The following is an 18,885-nucleotide window of genomic DNA, read 5'->3' as shown; positions in this document are numbered from 1 at the left end:
TTTTTGTACTCAACATATGATATCCAGTATCAAAAGCACGCCAAGGAGATATAACTGCCTTTGCTAGAAGTTCCCACTGTCTTCTTGCTAGTCACTTACGGTCTACAACCATCCATTACTAATTTCCTCATTGGAAGCCAGCCACCAGCCTCAACAATCTTTCTTCATCGCCATTTACACTGCCAAGAATATCGCACTCAAGTCATTTAGCAGGTTACGATGCCGAGTTAGCTGTGATCATTGGACTGATGTGTCGCAACGTGACGGAGGCAGAAGCTGACGACTTTATCCTCGGATATAGTACAGCGTAGCGCGAGGACTTATGCGCTCTCGCTTTGGCGAGGCCGCACGGACTACATAGTAAGGAGGAGGCTCGCCTTGGCAGCTTTCGGCCGAACCGAATTGCAAAAGGATGTTTTCCTCAGCTCCTGCTTTGATCTCCATCAGGCGTAGCGTCAAGTCAACAATACAACAAATGCCAACTACTTGAGCGCCTTCTTCGGCAGTTCATGACAATACTGTGGCTGTGGCTTTTCCGTTCCAGGTTCTAGACCTCTAGCCGACGCCAGCCACATCAACGCCACATCACACAGTTCTATTCCCATGAAGACTTTCTGTTGCTTCGAATATGTGATCTACGATACCGTTGATTTCGTAATAGTTCTAAATCTATAGTCAAGGACCCATGTGCATACTAAGCAGTCTTGACTTTGATAGCAGGTTGACACATATTGGTCTAGTCAACATTGGACCCTCAGAGAATTTTCCGAGATCAATGCACGTGGCGCCAGTCCCAGCCCTAGTCAGCTATGCCATTAACGCCTCAGAAGTGTACCGAGATAAATTGTCCCTGAATTATCGAACGACGAGTAAGTACACACTCAGCACATACAAAAGTGAAGAGTTTTCCTTGTTCGTTCTTCTCTTGTAAATGTTTCCTTAGTTGATTCGAGAGCAAAATTGCCGCAATATGCCTTCGTCGTTACCCTCTTCCTCCTCCTCCTCCTCTCACAAGGATCTAGATAATGGCGTTAACGCTGCAAAACTAGAAGCAGCCAACCGCTATATCCGTTGGAACCTCTTGTTTCTCTTAACAATATTCATCTTTCTTCTTTTCCCTATCTGGATGCCTTTTGTTCCCTACGTCAATCAAGCAACCAACGTTGTCATCATAACCATAATCGGTGTTTTCCAAATCATCTGGCTGATTGCCACTATTTGCGCCATTCGACGAACACTAGCCATCAACAACCGAAACAAGCTCAAGAACACAAAAGCTCAAGATGTGGAATCAGCTGATTCTATGACCAAAAATCACTCAACAGTTCGCCACATAGTCGCCATGACCTTGTACAAGGAGCCTATGAGTGTACTTCAAACTACATTGGACTCTCTTGTGCTGCAAAAAGATGCCAAATCCCAACTCTCCATCATTATCGGCATGGAATGCCGGACACCTGATAAGGAGGCCAAGTGCAATGAAATCTACGCAAAGTACAAAAGTAAATTCCTCCGTCTCATCATCACCTTCCACCCCTCAGGCATTCCCGGCGAGATTAGCGGCAAGTGCTCCAACATGAACTACGCCTGTCGCCAAGGTTTGGATATTCTCCGTCAAGATGTCGAATACAACTATGAAAAATACGAACACATCTTTACCAACTGCGACTGCGACTCTGTTTTCGACCCCGAATACATGCTGGAGTTGGAAACCCAGTACAAGAAGCTGGATTCCGCCGACCGCCACTCCTCCATTTGGCAATCCATCATCATCTACAAGCGCGACTCCATGCCTTTTTTCGTCGACGTTACCGGTGTTCTGCGTACGTTTTTCTTCATGGGTGTTTTGATTCCATGGAACATCAATCCCATGTCCCATTACTCTCTCAGCGTGAAATTGTTGGAGGAGGGCGCCTTTACCCACCCATCTTATCAGATGGAAGATATCAATGCCTTAATCCGCTACACGATCATGACACAAAGAGAAATTCGCATCCGGCCGTTGAACCTCATTTCAATCAACGGTCCGACTTCCGGTGCCAACTACGGAGATGAAATCCGCGAATGGGCCCTTCAAATTCGCCGATGGACCATTGGCGCAGGTGAAGTCTTCCACTACTTCATTGTCAAGACGTACCGAATTCCTGGGCTTTATCTGTCCATCAGCTGGGCTACTCGCTTCTTCACCTACTATGGCCTCGTTCTCTGTGCCAGTGCCATTTTTTCTGTGGTTTCCCCCATCATTATTCAGCTTGTTAATACGGTCGCTGCTCAACATGATCGAATTTTCATCAGCGACTCTCTCTTTTCAAAAATCTGCTTGATTTTCTTAGGAACACAGTACGCGTTTCTACTGATTGCCACTGTCCTCGTTCGTTGGAACCTACCTGTGCCCGGCGATAGTAACAATCACTACAACAAGAGTCTTCGGGGGATAACGAGGGGCTTGTTACATTGGCTGTTAATGCTGCCAACAATTCTTGCTTACAGCTTGATAGAGCTCTATTCATTCTTTGAATTAGCCTTTAGAGGGAAGGATGTTTGCAAGCACAATGCTGCTAGCAAGAACAATCTAGTCATCATAAAAGGCGACGGAGATTCTTGAGGTCTATATGTGTATCTCGATCTAGTGGGTAATAAAAAACACTAATGGGAGACGTCAATAGGCGGAGGTAATTTCCTAAGAAATTAGTAATACTGAATAACGTGGTTCATCAATGATTCGGCCACCTTCCCGCGACAACCGACCTTTGTAATAAAATTGCGCAGCACTACTACAATTTTTCAGTTGTCTAGAATAGAACATCATTCTTTTAACACACCGCTAACTGCTGTATCTTCTAATTCTAGTCAGAAGATGCGAGAGTTATGTCAAACTTAACTGAAACGTCTGTACCACCATTCACTGGTACTCTCTTCGTAGGCGTTATACTGCCCTTCAGTAACCACTTTCTGCCTGATCAATATAATCAGCTACCTAGATAATTATCAGGGTTACCTGCTCCCGTACGTAGCGCTGCTGGCCAGTTTTGCTTCGCGGTATTACATCTTCAATGGTAGCCTCAAAGCGATAGATTGTTTCTGACATTAACACCATTTCGTAGGCTCTTTACAGGACATTTTTACTAAGCTTCTGTATTTCCTAATTGATAAAATCCAAGGAGACCCGTATCGGATTTGCATACGGTTTAGAATAAGTGCAGCCTACGCCACTATCTCGCGAATTGGCCGCCGTTTTCGGGTCCCAGGCGTTGTTCTCTTGCGCTAGTAGAGTTATGCAAAACGATTTTAAACAGGACTAGCGCTGAGTCGGCTTGATTCTGTGGCGGTTAATGGAACATTATTAGGCTAGCCTTACGTCCGCATCTTATGAGCATTACCGTGCCACCCTCTGGGTTGTGCCATCATGCCAAACTATTGTCCATTAGCCAATCAAACCTGGGAATTGGGAAGATGATTTTGAGTCAACTGTTCAGGAATCCTATGGGGATGCTATTTCTGATCGGCAGAGCTCCACGCACTACTGTGCTACCTTAAGATTGGAGCTTTTCAGGACCAGGGCGCAGGTCGCAATTAAGTTGAGGATGGTAGCTGTGGTCAAAAGTTGTCTATGACCTTTTTGTTCGTCCGGCTGTGGTATAATACTCTTCTAGATATGTGAAAACTAATTCGTCAAAGAAGCAAATGAGTGGAGTAGTTAGAGATCACATACTACATACGTAGTAAGCGTCCACGCGTAGTCAACCGAGGCTAAAATCCTTTTCCTTCAACCCCTTGAAACAGCAACCTGTCACTCGCTTACACGTCACATACCTCAGACGATGACCGCGGCTGCTTAAGTTCTTTCGAACACAAACTGATAGAATCTCAAGAAGTGAATCAAGCGCGTGTCACGGCGGCAATATCAAGCCCCGGCGGGAAACATAACTCGATCGCAAAGAAGAGCGCATTCCCATGTGACATTTATCGCAAGCAGAAGGTTTGCAAGTTTCGGTAATATTTGTAGGGTCAGAATAATTGATATTATGACAAGGTAGAATGTGATAGTGGGAATCCTGTTCGTAACAGATGTAGGGTCCGTGGCGATGTGTGTTTACAAGCTGTAGGACTAACAAGAAGTCTCTGTTGTGCCAACTCTTAATTGACGCCTTCTGGTTCTCTGAGCTTGTCGTATACGCGGCGGTCGGAGCAAAGAGTTGCAGAACTCGAGGCTGTGCTTGGGCCTTTAGCAAGGGAATTTCTGATAAACCAGTCATAACAGATTTTGGCTGTCTGTTAAATATCCAGCCTTCTATTGTCGGTTTGGTATTTAGCCTATTCGTTATGCCCTATTGCTCCACCGAGATACCTCTACTACTTGTTAAATAGATATCAAGCTGCGGGTGCTGTGCACGAACGCTAGCCACCTACATAACTACTTATGCTCCTATCCTAGCTCATGTATGTAGATGTCATAGTTTAGAGCGCAAGGCTACAAAAACTGTTAATATAATACGCTACAATTTTGGAAATCTAGCCTAAACATTCTTATTATCTGCCTGCCGTGACGATAGCGAAAGGGCAGAGAACAGTTCACAATTAGAATATCTTTATTCAGTAAGTATTTAATCAAGCGAGGGTGAGTTTGAAGGTGGATATAATAACTAAAAAGCAGCGAGATAGACTTCATAATAAGATGCAAAGAATGCCTTTCTCTTTAGGAAAATATTAAGCTTGCAGAATGAATAAGTAGATAATACACCATAGGCGACGAGGGCTGAAAAGCTACTACTGACCTAAAGCGGCGTACCTTGCCAGCTATAAGTAGAGAGCTACGGAGGTTCCATCTTGTCTCAACACTTAGAGCCTGTTTTTATAGGTTTATGTTTCTAATTCTTTTTATCAATAATGTCCTATTAGGAGAAGGCGCGGCTAGCGCGTCGTTTTAGGTAGTTGAGTAAGTACGTAGTACTTACGTACTTACGTTACTAGTTAAGTTTGCTGCAAAACTAAACTTACGTCTTTTAAAATAGCTAGGCGCATCTGCGCATAATTATTCTGTCTCCTTTCGTAAACTAGTTTGAGAGTTAGTATCTCTGCGACTCCCTATCAACGGATGAAAGTGTGCATTCTATAGTAAGCGAGCTACTCAATCAAAACTCGCTATCTTAGTTTTGCAGTATTAGCTTTGCGATAATCAGAACATAGGTCGAAGCTTGGTTCAATAAAATCCGCTTGTTCTTGAAGGTGGGTAAAGTCACGCTAGCCCTGAAACCATTTTCGTCGTAACCTATAACTGGTAGTACATTAGCGGCGTCATTCGAATCCCATCTAGGGAAGCTCGCCCTTTAAGATGCCACCAAACACTAATACAACTGCTGCCAGGATATAGAATGGAGGAGGTAGCTTGCCCATAGATTCTTTGATAAAAATCTTCATGTGGGATCAAGATAGTGAAAATCACGGTGCGTGCAAATATGGACCACGGGGGTTTAAAGCAGACTGTTTTGGAAGTACTCAGCCTTTGTATATTGGATGCCGCCTCAAATTTCCAGTTTTTTTGGATTGTCTAGGGTATGGGGAACGGTGGACAAAGAACGATTAAAAAACCTCGTGAGGGGCGTTGGTATGGCACCTGTTACGCTAAAGTCCCACAATTTCGACATAGAACTGGCGCACGCGATCTCATCATTGCAAGCGTTCACTTAGCCCTTTCTGCAAACGGACTGCTTTTTCTGAGAACCATACAAGATGGTCTCGGTGAGTTGTACTGCTAAATTCTTTCACTGCCGTTGTAATTTCTCCTTGAATCCGCTACTCATGGCGGGCAAACTGACATCGTTGAGGCGGCAGATGCCGAGTACACTCCCAGATTCCACAATTTTTCCAACGCCATGTCATTCGAACCGACCATTAGCATGAGAAGCGTTGTCATCGTTCAGCACTCTATATACGGCAACGACAATACTCTCCTAATCAATGCTCTCACAGAACTCAGAACACAGTACGGTCGTGGCGTCGTAGAATTCGATGCCAATACAATATCCTTCAAAACCCTGTAATAATGGGACAAGCTTGGTGTATGGGGCGTACGACTGAAGATCAAGTCCAACAACATCAAGCTCACCAAAGTCAACTGCAGGCGCAGGTCAAGCAGTACGCCCGGATAATCAAACCGCTCAACTGGGCCCTTGATATGTACATCGGCATGGACGATTTCCCAAAGCTTGAGCCCGTTGTCGCAGACCTCTGCGTTACACTTTCCATCACCCACTTCGGCGCACCAAATCTGCCGTCTCCCGAGAATAGAACTCTACTTTTCGATCCATATTTCCTTTTTGGCTTCCAATCTCTGGTCAACATATTGAAAGTCGAAAGTACATATCTTAAGTTCTTGGGCGCCTATCGGTTCGACAAGGACCTGGATTATTGTGGTGTTGAGGGTGTCCCACGCGAGTTGCTAAATTTTGCTGAGGATAGGCTTATTTTCACGTCAGATTGGCCACACAATAGATTTGAAGGGCTAGATAGCAGACTTTTTGTTGAGAAGGTAGTAGATTGGACGGAAGAAACAAGTCGAAGGAGGAGGAGTTCAGTAGGAATGCTCATGTACTTTGGGATATTCCTCTTACTAGACAGGAAATATTTGAACAAACACATCAATTACACTTGCATCATAGCCGGTGCACAGACCGACGTCGAGTAGAGGCCAATCGTCCGATAGGAATCTCCCTAGTCAGAAATTTCCGATTCATAGTAATTTCCATACAATACGCATCGTGGAAATGACCAAAAGGGTCGTGAAATTCTCATTGATTGCTTGGAACTAGACAGGTTAGTATGTACTATCTAAGACGCATCGTGATAGCTCGAAGATATTGTTGCGCGCTTCGATGCGGTGAAATAATGTGCATCATTTCTGCCATCTACTATCTCCATTCATCTTACAGGACATAGCTGTTGTTTTTTCTTGATGAGGTGGTGCATCATCGTGATTGCCATTAGGCTACCATGTTGGTTGGATGACCCTCTAAACGAAGGCTGTGCGCAGTTGAGCTACTACAGGCGAGCCCCGGACCTCAAGCTCTTCAATCCACAAAAGTGTTTGCCATCTCGGTCAACGTCCGAGCCATTACGAGCCACCATTTCCAGTTACTCACTAGTTCCAACAAGCTGATGTTAGCACCCATTTTGCGCGTCTTGGACTTCGGACATCTTCCGAAGCAGCTGGTACAGTTATGCTCGGAGTTGAGTGCCAGCGCTGGCGCTGTGGGTCGAGAGAGATGTATACTGCCCCAGCCTTGATGTACAATGTCTCTGAAGGTTCATAGATATATGTTGTGCAACCTGTTGATTTGTGAGCAACAATACAACATCTGAATGCTCGAATACGGCACGAAAACCCCGTCGAAGAAACAAAAACCATGAAACATTCCCCGCACTTGATTAGCATTAGCATAAAAGCAGGCGGCCTGGCTGGCGGATCAGAAACCTTTGTCACAATTAGTCATGCCTATCCCCCGTATGACGCATATTGCAATTCTTGCATTCATCATTAGATAAAAGCTTATCGTATTAATAGTACCCAGCCGAATTTGTCAAAACGCGCCGTTAACTGGATCTTGCCTCACCCGGCCGAAAGTCCACATCATCCTTCATTATTCTCAGATCCACAGTCGAAGATCCTGGGACTAGAGGCGTGTACGCTGGATGTCAAACTCTCGCGATAAGTAATGCGCTCAAAAGCGGTGGTCTCTTCTTCTTCTTCTTCGAGACTGCGAAAAGAAACTTGACAACCTACTTTCTCTCTCCAACCATGAGTAATGGGTCTGCAGTACGGAATTCCTGGCTCAAACTCACGTCAATGCTATGCACCGGAGCGACAGAAAGTGTCCTCGTTGTTACACCGGGTGAGGCGTGAGAGCCAAGATTTATACATGATGCTGCATCAGGGGGCCATTTGGGACGGCTTTCTGTGTCTCAGTTAGTTGCGTATACAGCGCGACAAGATGGAGTACTTCCTTTGTGGAAGGGTCTTATGCCAGTGCTGCGTAAGCAGGGTAAAAACAGCGCTGTGGGATTCACGACTTTTGGCACACTCAATGATCAGTTGAGGGAAGTATGGCCAGAAAAGATGTGTGGCGCGACAACGACAACATTCACTGGAGCCGGTAGTGGGATCATGACAGTGTCAGTGTTTGGCATCTGCTATTGTAATGTCAAGGCTGATGATCTATGGCTATGCATCAATGCTGTTCGACAATATCAAAACTAGAATCCAGAGTATTGGAAACTACAGAGGTAGTGTGATCTCGATTGCAACGAAAATGTTGATAAAGGAAAGATTGTTTGTATTTTAGAAAGCTACCACGCCGAGGCTGTTAAGACTCACGGTAATTACTTGCAGCCTGTAGCTAATGTTTTGAAGAGTGATTGGCTGATGGTGTACAACAGTTGTCAAGTAGCATCACGTTCATGGTGTATGACTGCACTCTCAATTTCTTCAACATCCTTTCTTCGAAACCGAATAGAACATGTGTGATCTGAATAATTTTGAGGCGTGGCAATGATCTCCATTAGAGATGAAGTTATGGCTTTATGGATAGTTTTTGATAATCAGCGCTTATGATTGATTGCTCAAGCATACTAATGGTATCAAATTCTGTGTTTCTGCATGGAGCTGGGTTCACAAAATCGAGTGGGGACCACAGCGCCTATGGCGCTAGTCCAGGGGTTAGCCCGAGACGAACAGAGTAGATATAACAACCAACAGATTTTTATCGCATACGGGCAGTGTATCCGAGACATCCGCTCTTGATACAAGGAAAGATGATACATGATTCTAATCGAGTAACAACACAGCAGATAAACTCCAATCTGGCACGTGAACAAATATTCACGGTACGCTATCTACCCCCAACTTCAAGCTTAGCCTATAGGAGGACAGCTGGCTAGCTCGCTTGCGAGGGAATTCAAGCCTTCTTTCGACTATCTTTTACCTCCTCCTTATTTTTTCCTATCCTTATAACCTCTGCTGATGGCTAGAAAGACGACCACTAGCGACATCGAAGCCGGAAGGGACTAAACAAGCCTTGCATCCATCGTTCGCATACACATTCCCATCATTTCGACCCAACACAAGTATCCATCGGCATCAATTACGAAAGGGTTAGAAATGATGCAATTCTGCTAGGGGGCTGCAAGATCGTGTGACCGAAAAGTCGAAATCCTGAACAGGGTCGCTTGATCCTAGCGATTGATTAACAAGAGATCGACACCTACATGTTGCGAGGCATTCGCAAACTTCTGGAATGACAACGCCTGACTGATCTTGTCGTCAGCCGACGACGGAATGTCACTCCCGAAGTAGAAGCCGGCGTTGTGGCGCTTGCCTGCTTCACACATGGGAAAGATGAAAGAATAGTAACCCGATGTGTGACCCGGAGTGGCAATAGCGCTGACAGATTTGTTGCGAATCACAAACTGTTGCCCGTCGACCAACAACACATTGTCCTTGGTCAGTGCACCGGTTGCCTTCACAATAGTAGATTAGGCCATATCTTAGGCCCAGACCAGGGTACCAGACGTTTTCATAGATAGACAGCGCCACCAAATTGGCAACTGTACACTAGTCATAGTAGGCAATATCGCGCAGCAGGACGACTTGGGCGTCTTCAGCATTATCAAGTGTGTCGATGACAATGAGACCCCTGCCTGTGTCGATGGCCCATCGTGATGATACATAGCTCTGCCCGACAAAAAAGAGTGAATTGAGGGGGCGGCATGGCTCAATACAACTGGGAGCATGAATGCCTTGTGGCATCGTCATTTGCTTCTGCACATCAATGGAGCGAATTATGAAGTGCTGAGCCAAGTCTGATCAAAACGTTAAGAAGGTCTCCGCCATGAGTTTTATAACAGTAAATGTCAGGCTTTGGGATAGTTGACCTCGTTGAACCAAGTTGAGAAGTTCATCTCAGAATTGATAGTGGATTGATCCGCAGTATCCCACCTAGTGAGCTAAATACGAATCTTAAGGCGGTTCTCATCGAACATTGGTCTCTGGACACGGCGTCAACAACACAACATGCTCGACGATGGGATGCTTGGATCTCTACAAGTTCGTTTGTTAACCACGAAACGACGCAGGTCGGACATTTATACCTTTAGAGAATTCGAATGGAAGTCATTCATCTAGATAGGGTAATCAAAGTCAACTACTAGTGGCTATCATATTATTATCGCAGAATTACAGAAGTAGGGCCACAATCTAAGGCCTTCCATGCAACGCCCCGCGTTGCCCCTTGGTACGTTGCGATTGGTGACCACGAGTCAGCTGTCTAACCCCGAGTATGGAAAAAGGGACTGTCCGGCCGTATCATCGAGCATCGCTCTTGGGCGAGTCATAACCGAGGCTGCGTGATCATAGAGCTGAAAGAATTGGGCGTCACACACGCTACTACTCGCATGAGCTCAGACCCGTCTGCGCGTTAGCCATATTACCGTTTCGTGTCCCGACACCGAATCAAGCTTTAGTGTGCGGGTTGATGTCAAGTTGCCACAAGGGAGGCCGCGGGAATGTGGGGCAAAGGGGGAACAGCCACTCGACGCATTCACGAATTAGACTGGCCAGGAGACATTCGCGAATACCATCCCTTAGCCAACTAACTCAGTTCGTACACGGATCTAACTACCATGGGTTGGCGTGATTAAACTAATTGGACCCCGGAGCGAGCCAAACTCTCCTGCCGCTCCCCGCACTTTCCCCAAAGACTTCTACGACCAAAGGGGTTTCGATGACCGGATTCGGGCATAATTCGAGCGGGCTTATTGGCCCGCCGGTTTGCTTCCACGTGCTAGTGCTGAGGTACGGCACAATGTGGGGCACATGAGAAACCTAGTTTGCAACGAACTTCCTCGCTTGGTAGATCGAACGAGTCAAGGCTCGTTGCCTTCATGCACAGAGAAGCGACGCGGTATGATCTTAAAGACGGCATGACCTTAAAGACAGCAAAATATTGAAGGCGGGAGGGCGTGTTCCCAAGCTGACATTGAGCGTCGGAACATTCACTCGCCCCCCCCCCTCCCCCGACACGAAACTGTCACCGCGCAAACCCCGCAACGTTGATACAACCTCGAGGCAATGGCCCTGAAGCCTGGCGATCCCGGATACATGGAGCAAGATGTCAGCCCTATGCTTTACTCCATTACCTTTTCTTTTCTCGGATTTGCGCTCTTGATAGTCATCCTCCGGTAAGAAATCACTCATTGTTCGTCGTTAGCAGATTTCTGGCTGACTTGACCCAGACTCTTTAGCCGTTTGTATCTCTTGAAGACTACGCGCTTGAACTTAGCGGAATGGCTTGTCGTTATATCATCATTCGTGGATATTGCATCGTGTGTGTTGATTCATTTTCAAATCGTGACTGGTATGGGCAAGCATATCGAGTACTCGCGCGCAAGACCAAAGATGTTACAAGAGAGTATGAAGATTGGATTAGCACAAAACTCTGTGTATCAGGCACTCGTTGGGTAATTCCACCCAAATCCGCAAATTACTTGAGAGATCTATTGCTCATCAGTGAACATAGGTTGATCAAAGCCAGCATGCTTGCTCAATTACACCTACTCGCCGCGCCAGGGACGCAAAAAAGGGTCGTGTTTTGGACTGGCTGTTTAGTATGTATCTTCACAATGTTCACTACCTTTGTAAGTAATGTGTCTACCTTTGGTTGAAAGTGGTCGGTTGTTAAAAGTTTATAGTCTGCAATTTTTCAGTGCATACCAATGAGCGCTGCTTGGAATCTTGACACATTCCCACGTGTGAGTCAGGCCCCTGAGATGCTAATAAATGCTGACATGACTCAGGGCTGCTGGAATATGATGGCCATGAACTTCTTTACGTCAACAGTCAATACCATCTTTGACTTTATAATCTTTTTTCTCCCTCTACCAACCCTTCTCGATCTCAAAATGGAGCGGAAGAAAAAAGGTCAGCAATTCTACACTCAATCTACTAAGTGCCTCACCTTCACACCAACTTCGAGTTTTCTAGAATAGGTGTAATATTAGCTAAATATATACAAATCTCTTATAAAAAATCGTTTGCAACTACTTCTAAAGCGTGCATCTAGCGCGCTGTCGCGCAGTAGAGGAAAGTACTCGTCTCCCTACAGCTATCTTACAAACCTCAAGAAAAATTTTCAGCGCACAGACCATCTAGATTAATGCCAACTCAGAGAGATCAGGTAGAACTCGAAGGTAGCGATCTAGAAGCTCGAGTCCAGCAGGACATAGAGCGAAGCTCTAGTATAGAGCAGAATAAGAAGAAAAGATCAGCCTCTACTACTAGCCTAGAAGAGGCTAGTAGAAGATCAAAGATGAGCGCTACTAGCTACACTCAGGAGATCGACGAGATGGACACAATCGTAGTAGAAGTACAAAGAACCCAAGGGACTCAGGAATCCTCGCGCCCTAGGGATAGCACACCCCCCTCTACAGTAGATGACCTACCTGCCGAGCCTAATAGACCCACACACACCCGCACTAGAAGCAACTTCTCGCCTTTTATTGGCTCAACACTAAGGAATCCTTTCGCTAGCCAAAACAAAACACCTAGGGCTACGACAGTAGAAGAGGCCCTCGAGATAGCTAGAAACCTAGTAGTCCAAGCAGCTAGTCTAGCTGAAAGCAACCCCTCACAGCAGACTAGCCTGCTCGACCTAGTAGAAGTCTTTAGAGACTACACTGAGACAGGCCGAGTTAATAAGAAGAACGCAGCAATTCTAGGAGATCAGATCTCCTCGCTTTCAAACGTCTCTAAGGAGCTAAGAGACAAGGTTCGCCGCCTCGACAAACCTACCCCTGCACAACCAAACCAGCAGGGTAATAGACAGACAGCTGCTCCTACGCAGCCTATATCGTACGCCGCAGCTGCAACAGCAAATAAGGAGCAACAGTGGACTACTGTGCAGAAGAAGGCACCTCAAAAGGCTAAGCCTAGCCTAAAGGAGAGGCAGCTAGTCCTAGTCAACCAAGGAGGCCCTGCTGCCTTTGACGCCCTCAGGCTAAGAAATGCCTTCAACCAAGCCTTCACCTTAAAAGGAGGGGTGCAATCGCCTGTAGTCGCCTCAGTCACGCTATCCTCAAAAGGGAATAAGGTAGTCACTACTACACCTGCCTTTACAGCCAACTACCTGCTAGAAAACCAGAGTATCTGGAAGGATCTAGTAGCCTTCAAGGTAGCTCAGCCCATTACCTCGTGGTTCAAAGTAGTCGTCCATAGACTACCTACTAACCACGGCCTAGAGGTAATCAAGGAGGAGATTGAGACCTTTAACAAAGGCCTCAAAGTAGTAGGCACCCCTTTCTGGCTCACTCCTGAGGCTAAGAGAGGACAGCAGAGCTATGGCTCCGCCTGCGTCGCCTTCGCAACTGAAGAGGAGGCTCTAAAGGCTATTAGAGGAAAGCTCTATATTCTCGGAGAGAGCCTGAGAGCAGAGAAGCTACGAGTTATTAACAACTTAAAGCAGTGCTCTAAATGCCAAGGTTTTGGCCACCTTGAGACTAGATGTAGTAGAGTAGCCTGTCAGATTTGCAGTGAGGCTCACCACACTAGCCTACATAAATGCAACTCCTGCCCTATAAAAGGCAAAGCCTGCGTACACACTATCTTTAAGTGCGTTAACTGCAGTAAGCCTCACGCGGCAAATAGCTCTAGCTGCGATATTCTTATAGCTAGGACTACTAGGACAGGCCCTACTAACTAGGATGTTAAAGATCCTACAAATAAATGTTAATAGAAGTAGTTCTGCTACTGAGAGCGCGCTAGACCTAGCTATTAAAGTAGACGCCAAAATCGTCGCAGTACAGGAGCCCTGGCTACTCAAGAGATCCTCCTACTCAAGCACTAGATCTATCGCTCACCAGAACTTTACTCAGATACTACCTACCCTAGAGGACTCCTCCTTAAGGCCTAGAGTACTCTTCTATATTAGGAAAGATCTAGAAGTAGAGGTTATTCCTTTTATTAGCAACGATAACGACTTTCTAGCTATTAAAGTACTAGCCTCTACTTCTAACTTCTATATATATAACATTTATAACGAGAAAAGCCTTCTAGAAGGCCAAAATAAGACGACAATCCAGAGGCGCCTCCTACAGGAGACTCTACAACCTCAGTCAATCATCCTAGGAGACTTCAACACCCACCATCCTAGGTGGAGCCTAGAGGAGCGCAGCCCTAGTACACTAGCGGAGGAGCTAGTAGATTGGATAGACGCGCAAAATCTCACTCTACTAAATACTCTAGGGGTAGGCACCTTCTTTAGGTCTCATATGCGGAAAGAGAGCGTACTAGATCTTACTTTTGCAACCAATAATATAGCTGCTAGTATCCAGGACTGGCAGACTATACCTAAAGTAGGATCTGATCACCACGCAATACTATTTAGTACCTATACTACTAGCCAGCTACCTAGTCAGCTGCCTAGCCAGCTGCCTAGCCAGCCAAAACAGTATAATACTAAACGAACGGACTGGACGATTTTCAAGGAGACGCTAGGACAGGAGATCAAAGCCCTAGATCTAGAAAAGCGACTGTCGACACTACCTCCTTATTCAAACTACACCTCAAGAAAGCTTATTCTAGGACAAAATATCGCGCTAGAAACTAAGCTAGATAAGCTAGGAGAAGATCTTACGAAGGCTATACAGAGCGCACTAGAAAAGTCAACTCCACTAGTCAACCTAAAGCCAAAGACAAAGCCCTGGTGGACTAGCGAGCTAGATAGCCGTAGGAGAGAACTAAGTAGAGCCTATAGAGCCTACAAGAAGGAGGTAGAAAAGGAAAATAATAGCTCTCTCTACCAGTGGAAAAGAGAGTATCTACGTACGAAAAATGGATACTTAAAAGCTATTCAACGAGCTAAGCAAAGCCACTGGGAGGCCTTCCTTCGAAAAGACTCACCAAAAGAGATCTTTAAAGCACTAGCATACACTAAAGATAACCTTAGTACTCAAATACCTACTATTAAAGGTAGGGAGACGTTTACTGAGAAATGCAAGGCTTTTAGAGAGGATCTCTTTCCTCAGCCTCCTACGACAGCCACCCCCTCCTTCCACACCTACAGGGGAGACAGCAAGTGGACCTGGCCTACTCTAACAAAGGACGAACTCTCCTTTGCCTGCTGCAAGGTGAAGGCTACCTCACCAGGGCCTGATCTGATCAGCCAGGAGGTGATCCAAAAGGCCTACCTAGCGCAGTCAGAAGCCCTATTTAGGATATACTCCACCTTCTTCAATCTAGGCTACCACCCAAGGTGCTGGAGAAAAGCAAAGGGAGTTATCCTAAAGAAGCCAAGCAAGCCTAACTACTCGATCCCTAAGGCCTATAGAGTTATCTCACTCCTAAACTGCCTAGGCAAAGTACTAGAAAGACTAGTAGCTAGAAGACTAGGCGCACTAGCGGAAACAACAGATCTACTCCACCCCTCTCAACTAGGAGGAAGACTGAAGAAATCCGCTATCGACGCTGCGCTACTCTTCTATAACAATATACAGCAGCAGAAAAGAAAGCAGAAGATTACTACTACTATCTTTCTTGATATTAAAGGAGCCTTCGATCATGTCTCAAAAAACAAGCTCCTTGAAGGCATGAGAGATCAAGGCCTCCCCTGCTGCCTACTAGCCTGGACAAAGTCCTTCCTAGAGGACAGAGTACTGCAGCTGTCCTTTGACGGACAGACTGAGGAGCCGCAGGAGATCTCGACAGGTACCCCTCAAGGAAGCCCAGCCTCGCCTATCCTGTTTCTGATCTACTCAAAGCCACTATTTAAGGCGATTCAGACTAATGCGAATATCTACTCCTCCTCTTATATAGACGACCTCCAGATCTCTATATCAACTACGTCAGTAAGAAGGAATATCAAGCTACTAGAAAAGGAGATTCAGAATCTATTCAGACTAGCAGGGGAGTCAGCTATCCAGTTCGATAGCTCAAAGACTGAACTAGTAAACTGGACAAGATCTAGAAAGGATCAAGCTAGAGTACTTACTCTACCTAATCAGGAAATAGTACAGTCTAAGGAGCTAGTTAGATGGCTAGGTATATACTTTGACTGCAGCCTTAAATTCAAGCACCACAGCTACATTAGGAACCAGCAGGCTAGCGCAGCCTTCCACCGCCTTAGCAGGCTAGCTAACTCAAACAAAGGCCTCTCGCCTAGAGCAGTACGACAGCTCTACCTAGCCTGCGTCACCAGCGTAGCTGACTACGGCTGCCAAATCTTCTGGAGAGAGCAGCAGACAACGCTTAACCAAAGGCAGAAGCTGCAGAATCAAGCCTGTAGGAAGATCCTAGGCTCCTTTAGAACCTCGCCTGCTATACCTAGCGAGGTAGAAGCAGCTCTCTACCCTCCTAGGATTAGGCTAAATAACGCCCTACGACAATACGCCTTTAGAGCAAGAAAGCTAGCTCCTAGCCACCCTCTTAATATCGCTATCAATAGCAATCAAGGCAAGCAGCTAGAGCGTATTACTAGATCTATCTCAACAGCTCTATCAGAAGATAGCGAGAAGATTCAGCACTACGCCTCTATGCCCTGGAGCGCTACTACGCCCTATAGGATTAATATATCTAAGAAATCAAAGGAAAGCGAAGCAGAGCACCACAAGGAACTACTAGAAGACGAGCATCTTCTTTCTATCTACTCAGACGCCTCAGCTACAAGCAAAGGCAAAGGAGTAGGAGTAGGAGTAGCCCTCTACAAAGGAGCTAGCCTTATAGCTCAAGAAAAGGCTAATATAGGATACAACCAGCTAGTCTACAACGGAGAACTAGAAGGTATTACCCTAGGCCTAGAAAAGGCTGTTGACCTAGCAGACGACTACCTTGAAGTTAGAATATATGCAGATAACCAGGCTGCAATACTCAGACTAAAGACTGCTTCTGACTACCCAGGGCAAGAGTGGCAACTCAGATGCACTATAGCAGCAGAAAAGCTACAAGAAAAAGGCATATTACCTACCATACAGTGGGTACCAGGACACCAGGGCGTTATAGGAAACGAGAGAGCAGACGCGCTAGCAAAGGAGGCGACAAAGCTAGATCCTAGCTCTAGCAGGACGAGCCTAGCTGTAATAGGCACACGAATAAAGCAGCTAGGCGAGCGAGAGTGGCTTAGCTATCTAGGACAATACGGGAGAAAAGCTATTACTCTAAATCCTACTACTTACGCCGCAAGGTACAAGTGGAAGACTAGAAAGCAGATTGCTACTCCTCCTACTAGTAGAGAAGCCTCTAGCGCCTTCTATCAGCTTAAGTTAGGTCACTGCTATCTACGAGACTTCCTATTCAAGCGAGGAAAAGTAGACTCTAAAGTTTGCCCCTGCAACTATCGAGCTACTCAAGACCCTGCACATATCCTCCTTAGCTGCACGCTATACAAGGAGGCTAGGAAGAAGATGCAAGAAACTACAAAGGACCCCCTATCGCTAGCTTTCTTACTAGATACTACAGTAGGCGTACAGGCTACTATTGCCTTTATTAAGGAAACTAGGGCTGCAACGCAGGCCTGGTATAAAGGAAACCTCGACAACTAGGACAACACCTACACTAGGTGCCTTCGCCCTACACCCAACTTACCTCTCCTCTCACCCGCAAGACCTCCTACTACCCTCCTCCACACTAGGCCACGAGCCTCACCTCGATTTAGATAGCCCCCTCCCCCACCTACACCAAATTGATAGCACTACGTAGTTACCTGTAGGCATAGCCTGCACGTCTTATATAGCCTACCAGCTGAGACAGGACGTTAATCAATAATAATAATAATAATAATAATACTAAGTGCCTACTGACTATGAAGTAGTTTCTTTAATATTTACCTACTGCGTAGGATCTCTTGCTATCGCATGCTCCATCATTCGATTGCGAAACATGATATACTTTCGAGGAGTCGGAGATTTCACCTACCGAGCTTCTATGGTGCCAGTGTGGGGTGCTATTGAGTGTAATGCTGGAATAATTTGTGGTATGTTTGATGGAAATCTCTGAAGTTTTATGCATTGGGATACTGATCAAGTTGTAGGATCCTTTCCATATATTATGCCGCTCATCAGGCGAATGAGCGGCAGTATCATTGAAAGCATTAGTATGTCACGTGTCAATCCAACCTCAAACCAGCAGCATGAGGGTCAGCACTCAAAGCAATTGAGCTGGCCATTGCAATCGAAACGCCAATCGAGATGGCACCAGATGGACTCAGAATCGATCGAGGCGATCACCGAAAACAATGGATGGAAGGAATTGGATAATATCAAGAAGAGTTCGCATCGCGACGAGCATTCTATACCTACTGAGCATAGTCCACATGTACCAACGGTACCGCATGATGCTGTGTAATATAATTGAGTAATCTCATAGATACTGGCCCACAGGCACACCCTTGTCGTCAGAGTTGAGGCCTGTCGGCTTGGCCGTCAAATTAGAAACAAATTTCATTGATTCCAGATTAGATCAACTCCATAGAAGATCTGCCAACAAATCTAATAGGTATAGGCGTACATTTGTAATATGGATAGTTGTTTGATATTTTACGTACATGATGCCATGGTACAGGAAAAGGCAAGCGGGAGGATTGATCAGTTGTTACCAAATGTCAAAAGTTGAACGCCCAGGATTTATTGGAGGACATGTCTTGAATTTGGATTGGCTAAATCTTCGTGCCTTAAGATGCATTAGAAAGAACAGAGTCTTCGTGCATGGGAAAATGACCTGGTAATATGGGAGTTACTCCCCGCAATCCAAGACCTTTGCGAAGAGCCGAATAAAGGTTGCGCTTCCAGGATGGTTTATGACGTACTAAAAATAGCAGACTAAGTCCGATCTAAACGGCTGACTCAGTA

The 18,885-nt window shown here is 45.8% G+C and overlaps 4 protein-coding genes across 4 annotated transcripts; all 4 read left to right on the top strand.

Moving 5' to 3' along the window:
• Nucleotides 1–970: 970 nt before the first annotated feature.
• PSV08DRAFT_180980 (uncharacterized protein) lies at nucleotides 971–2,605 on the top strand (the record flags this gene model as incomplete). Its single annotated transcript, XM_014217581.1, has 1 exon — nucleotides 971–2,605. The coding sequence occupies one exon, from the start codon at nucleotides 971–973 to the stop codon at nucleotides 2,603–2,605; it is 1,635 nt and encodes a 544-aa protein (XP_014073056.1).
• A 3,292-nt stretch (nucleotides 2,606–5,897) lies between these two features.
• On the top strand, nucleotides 5,898–6,685 carry PSV08DRAFT_371854 (uncharacterized protein; the record flags this gene model as incomplete). The annotated part of the gene is made up of 3 exons (XM_014217593.1): nucleotides 5,898–6,037; nucleotides 6,112–6,554; nucleotides 6,615–6,685. The coding sequence occupies 3 exons, from the start codon at nucleotides 5,898–5,900 to the stop codon at nucleotides 6,683–6,685; spliced, it is 654 nt and encodes a 217-aa protein (XP_014073068.1).
• A 718-nt stretch (nucleotides 6,686–7,403) lies between these two features.
• On the top strand, nucleotides 7,404–8,393 carry PSV08DRAFT_371853 (uncharacterized protein; the record flags this gene model as incomplete). Its single annotated transcript, XM_066093209.1, has 5 exons — nucleotides 7,404–7,475; nucleotides 7,622–7,870; nucleotides 7,904–8,169; nucleotides 8,204–8,326; nucleotides 8,357–8,393. 5 exons carry the CDS (start codon nucleotides 7,404–7,406, stop codon nucleotides 8,391–8,393), a joined length of 747 nt encoding a protein of 248 aa, XP_065949059.1.
• Nucleotides 8,394–11,122: 2,729 nt separating this feature from the next.
• On the top strand, nucleotides 11,123–11,988 carry PSV08DRAFT_145983 (uncharacterized protein; the record flags this gene model as incomplete). The annotated part of the gene is made up of 5 exons (XM_014217594.2): nucleotides 11,123–11,232; nucleotides 11,287–11,511; nucleotides 11,571–11,688; nucleotides 11,743–11,802; nucleotides 11,848–11,988. Coding segments are annotated over 5 exons (654 nt in total), but the record flags the coding sequence as incomplete, so codon positions are not given.
• Nucleotides 11,989–18,885: the final 6,897 nt, after the last annotated feature.

This window comes from Bipolaris maydis (genome assembly GCF_028858645.1).
Source record: "Bipolaris maydis strain C4 unplaced genomic scaffold PSV08scaffold_8, whole genome shotgun sequence".
In the NCBI taxonomy this organism is placed as follows: domain Eukaryota; kingdom Fungi; phylum Ascomycota; class Dothideomycetes; order Pleosporales; family Pleosporaceae; genus Bipolaris; species Bipolaris maydis.
This window is presented reverse-complemented; position numbering and strand designations above follow the sequence as displayed.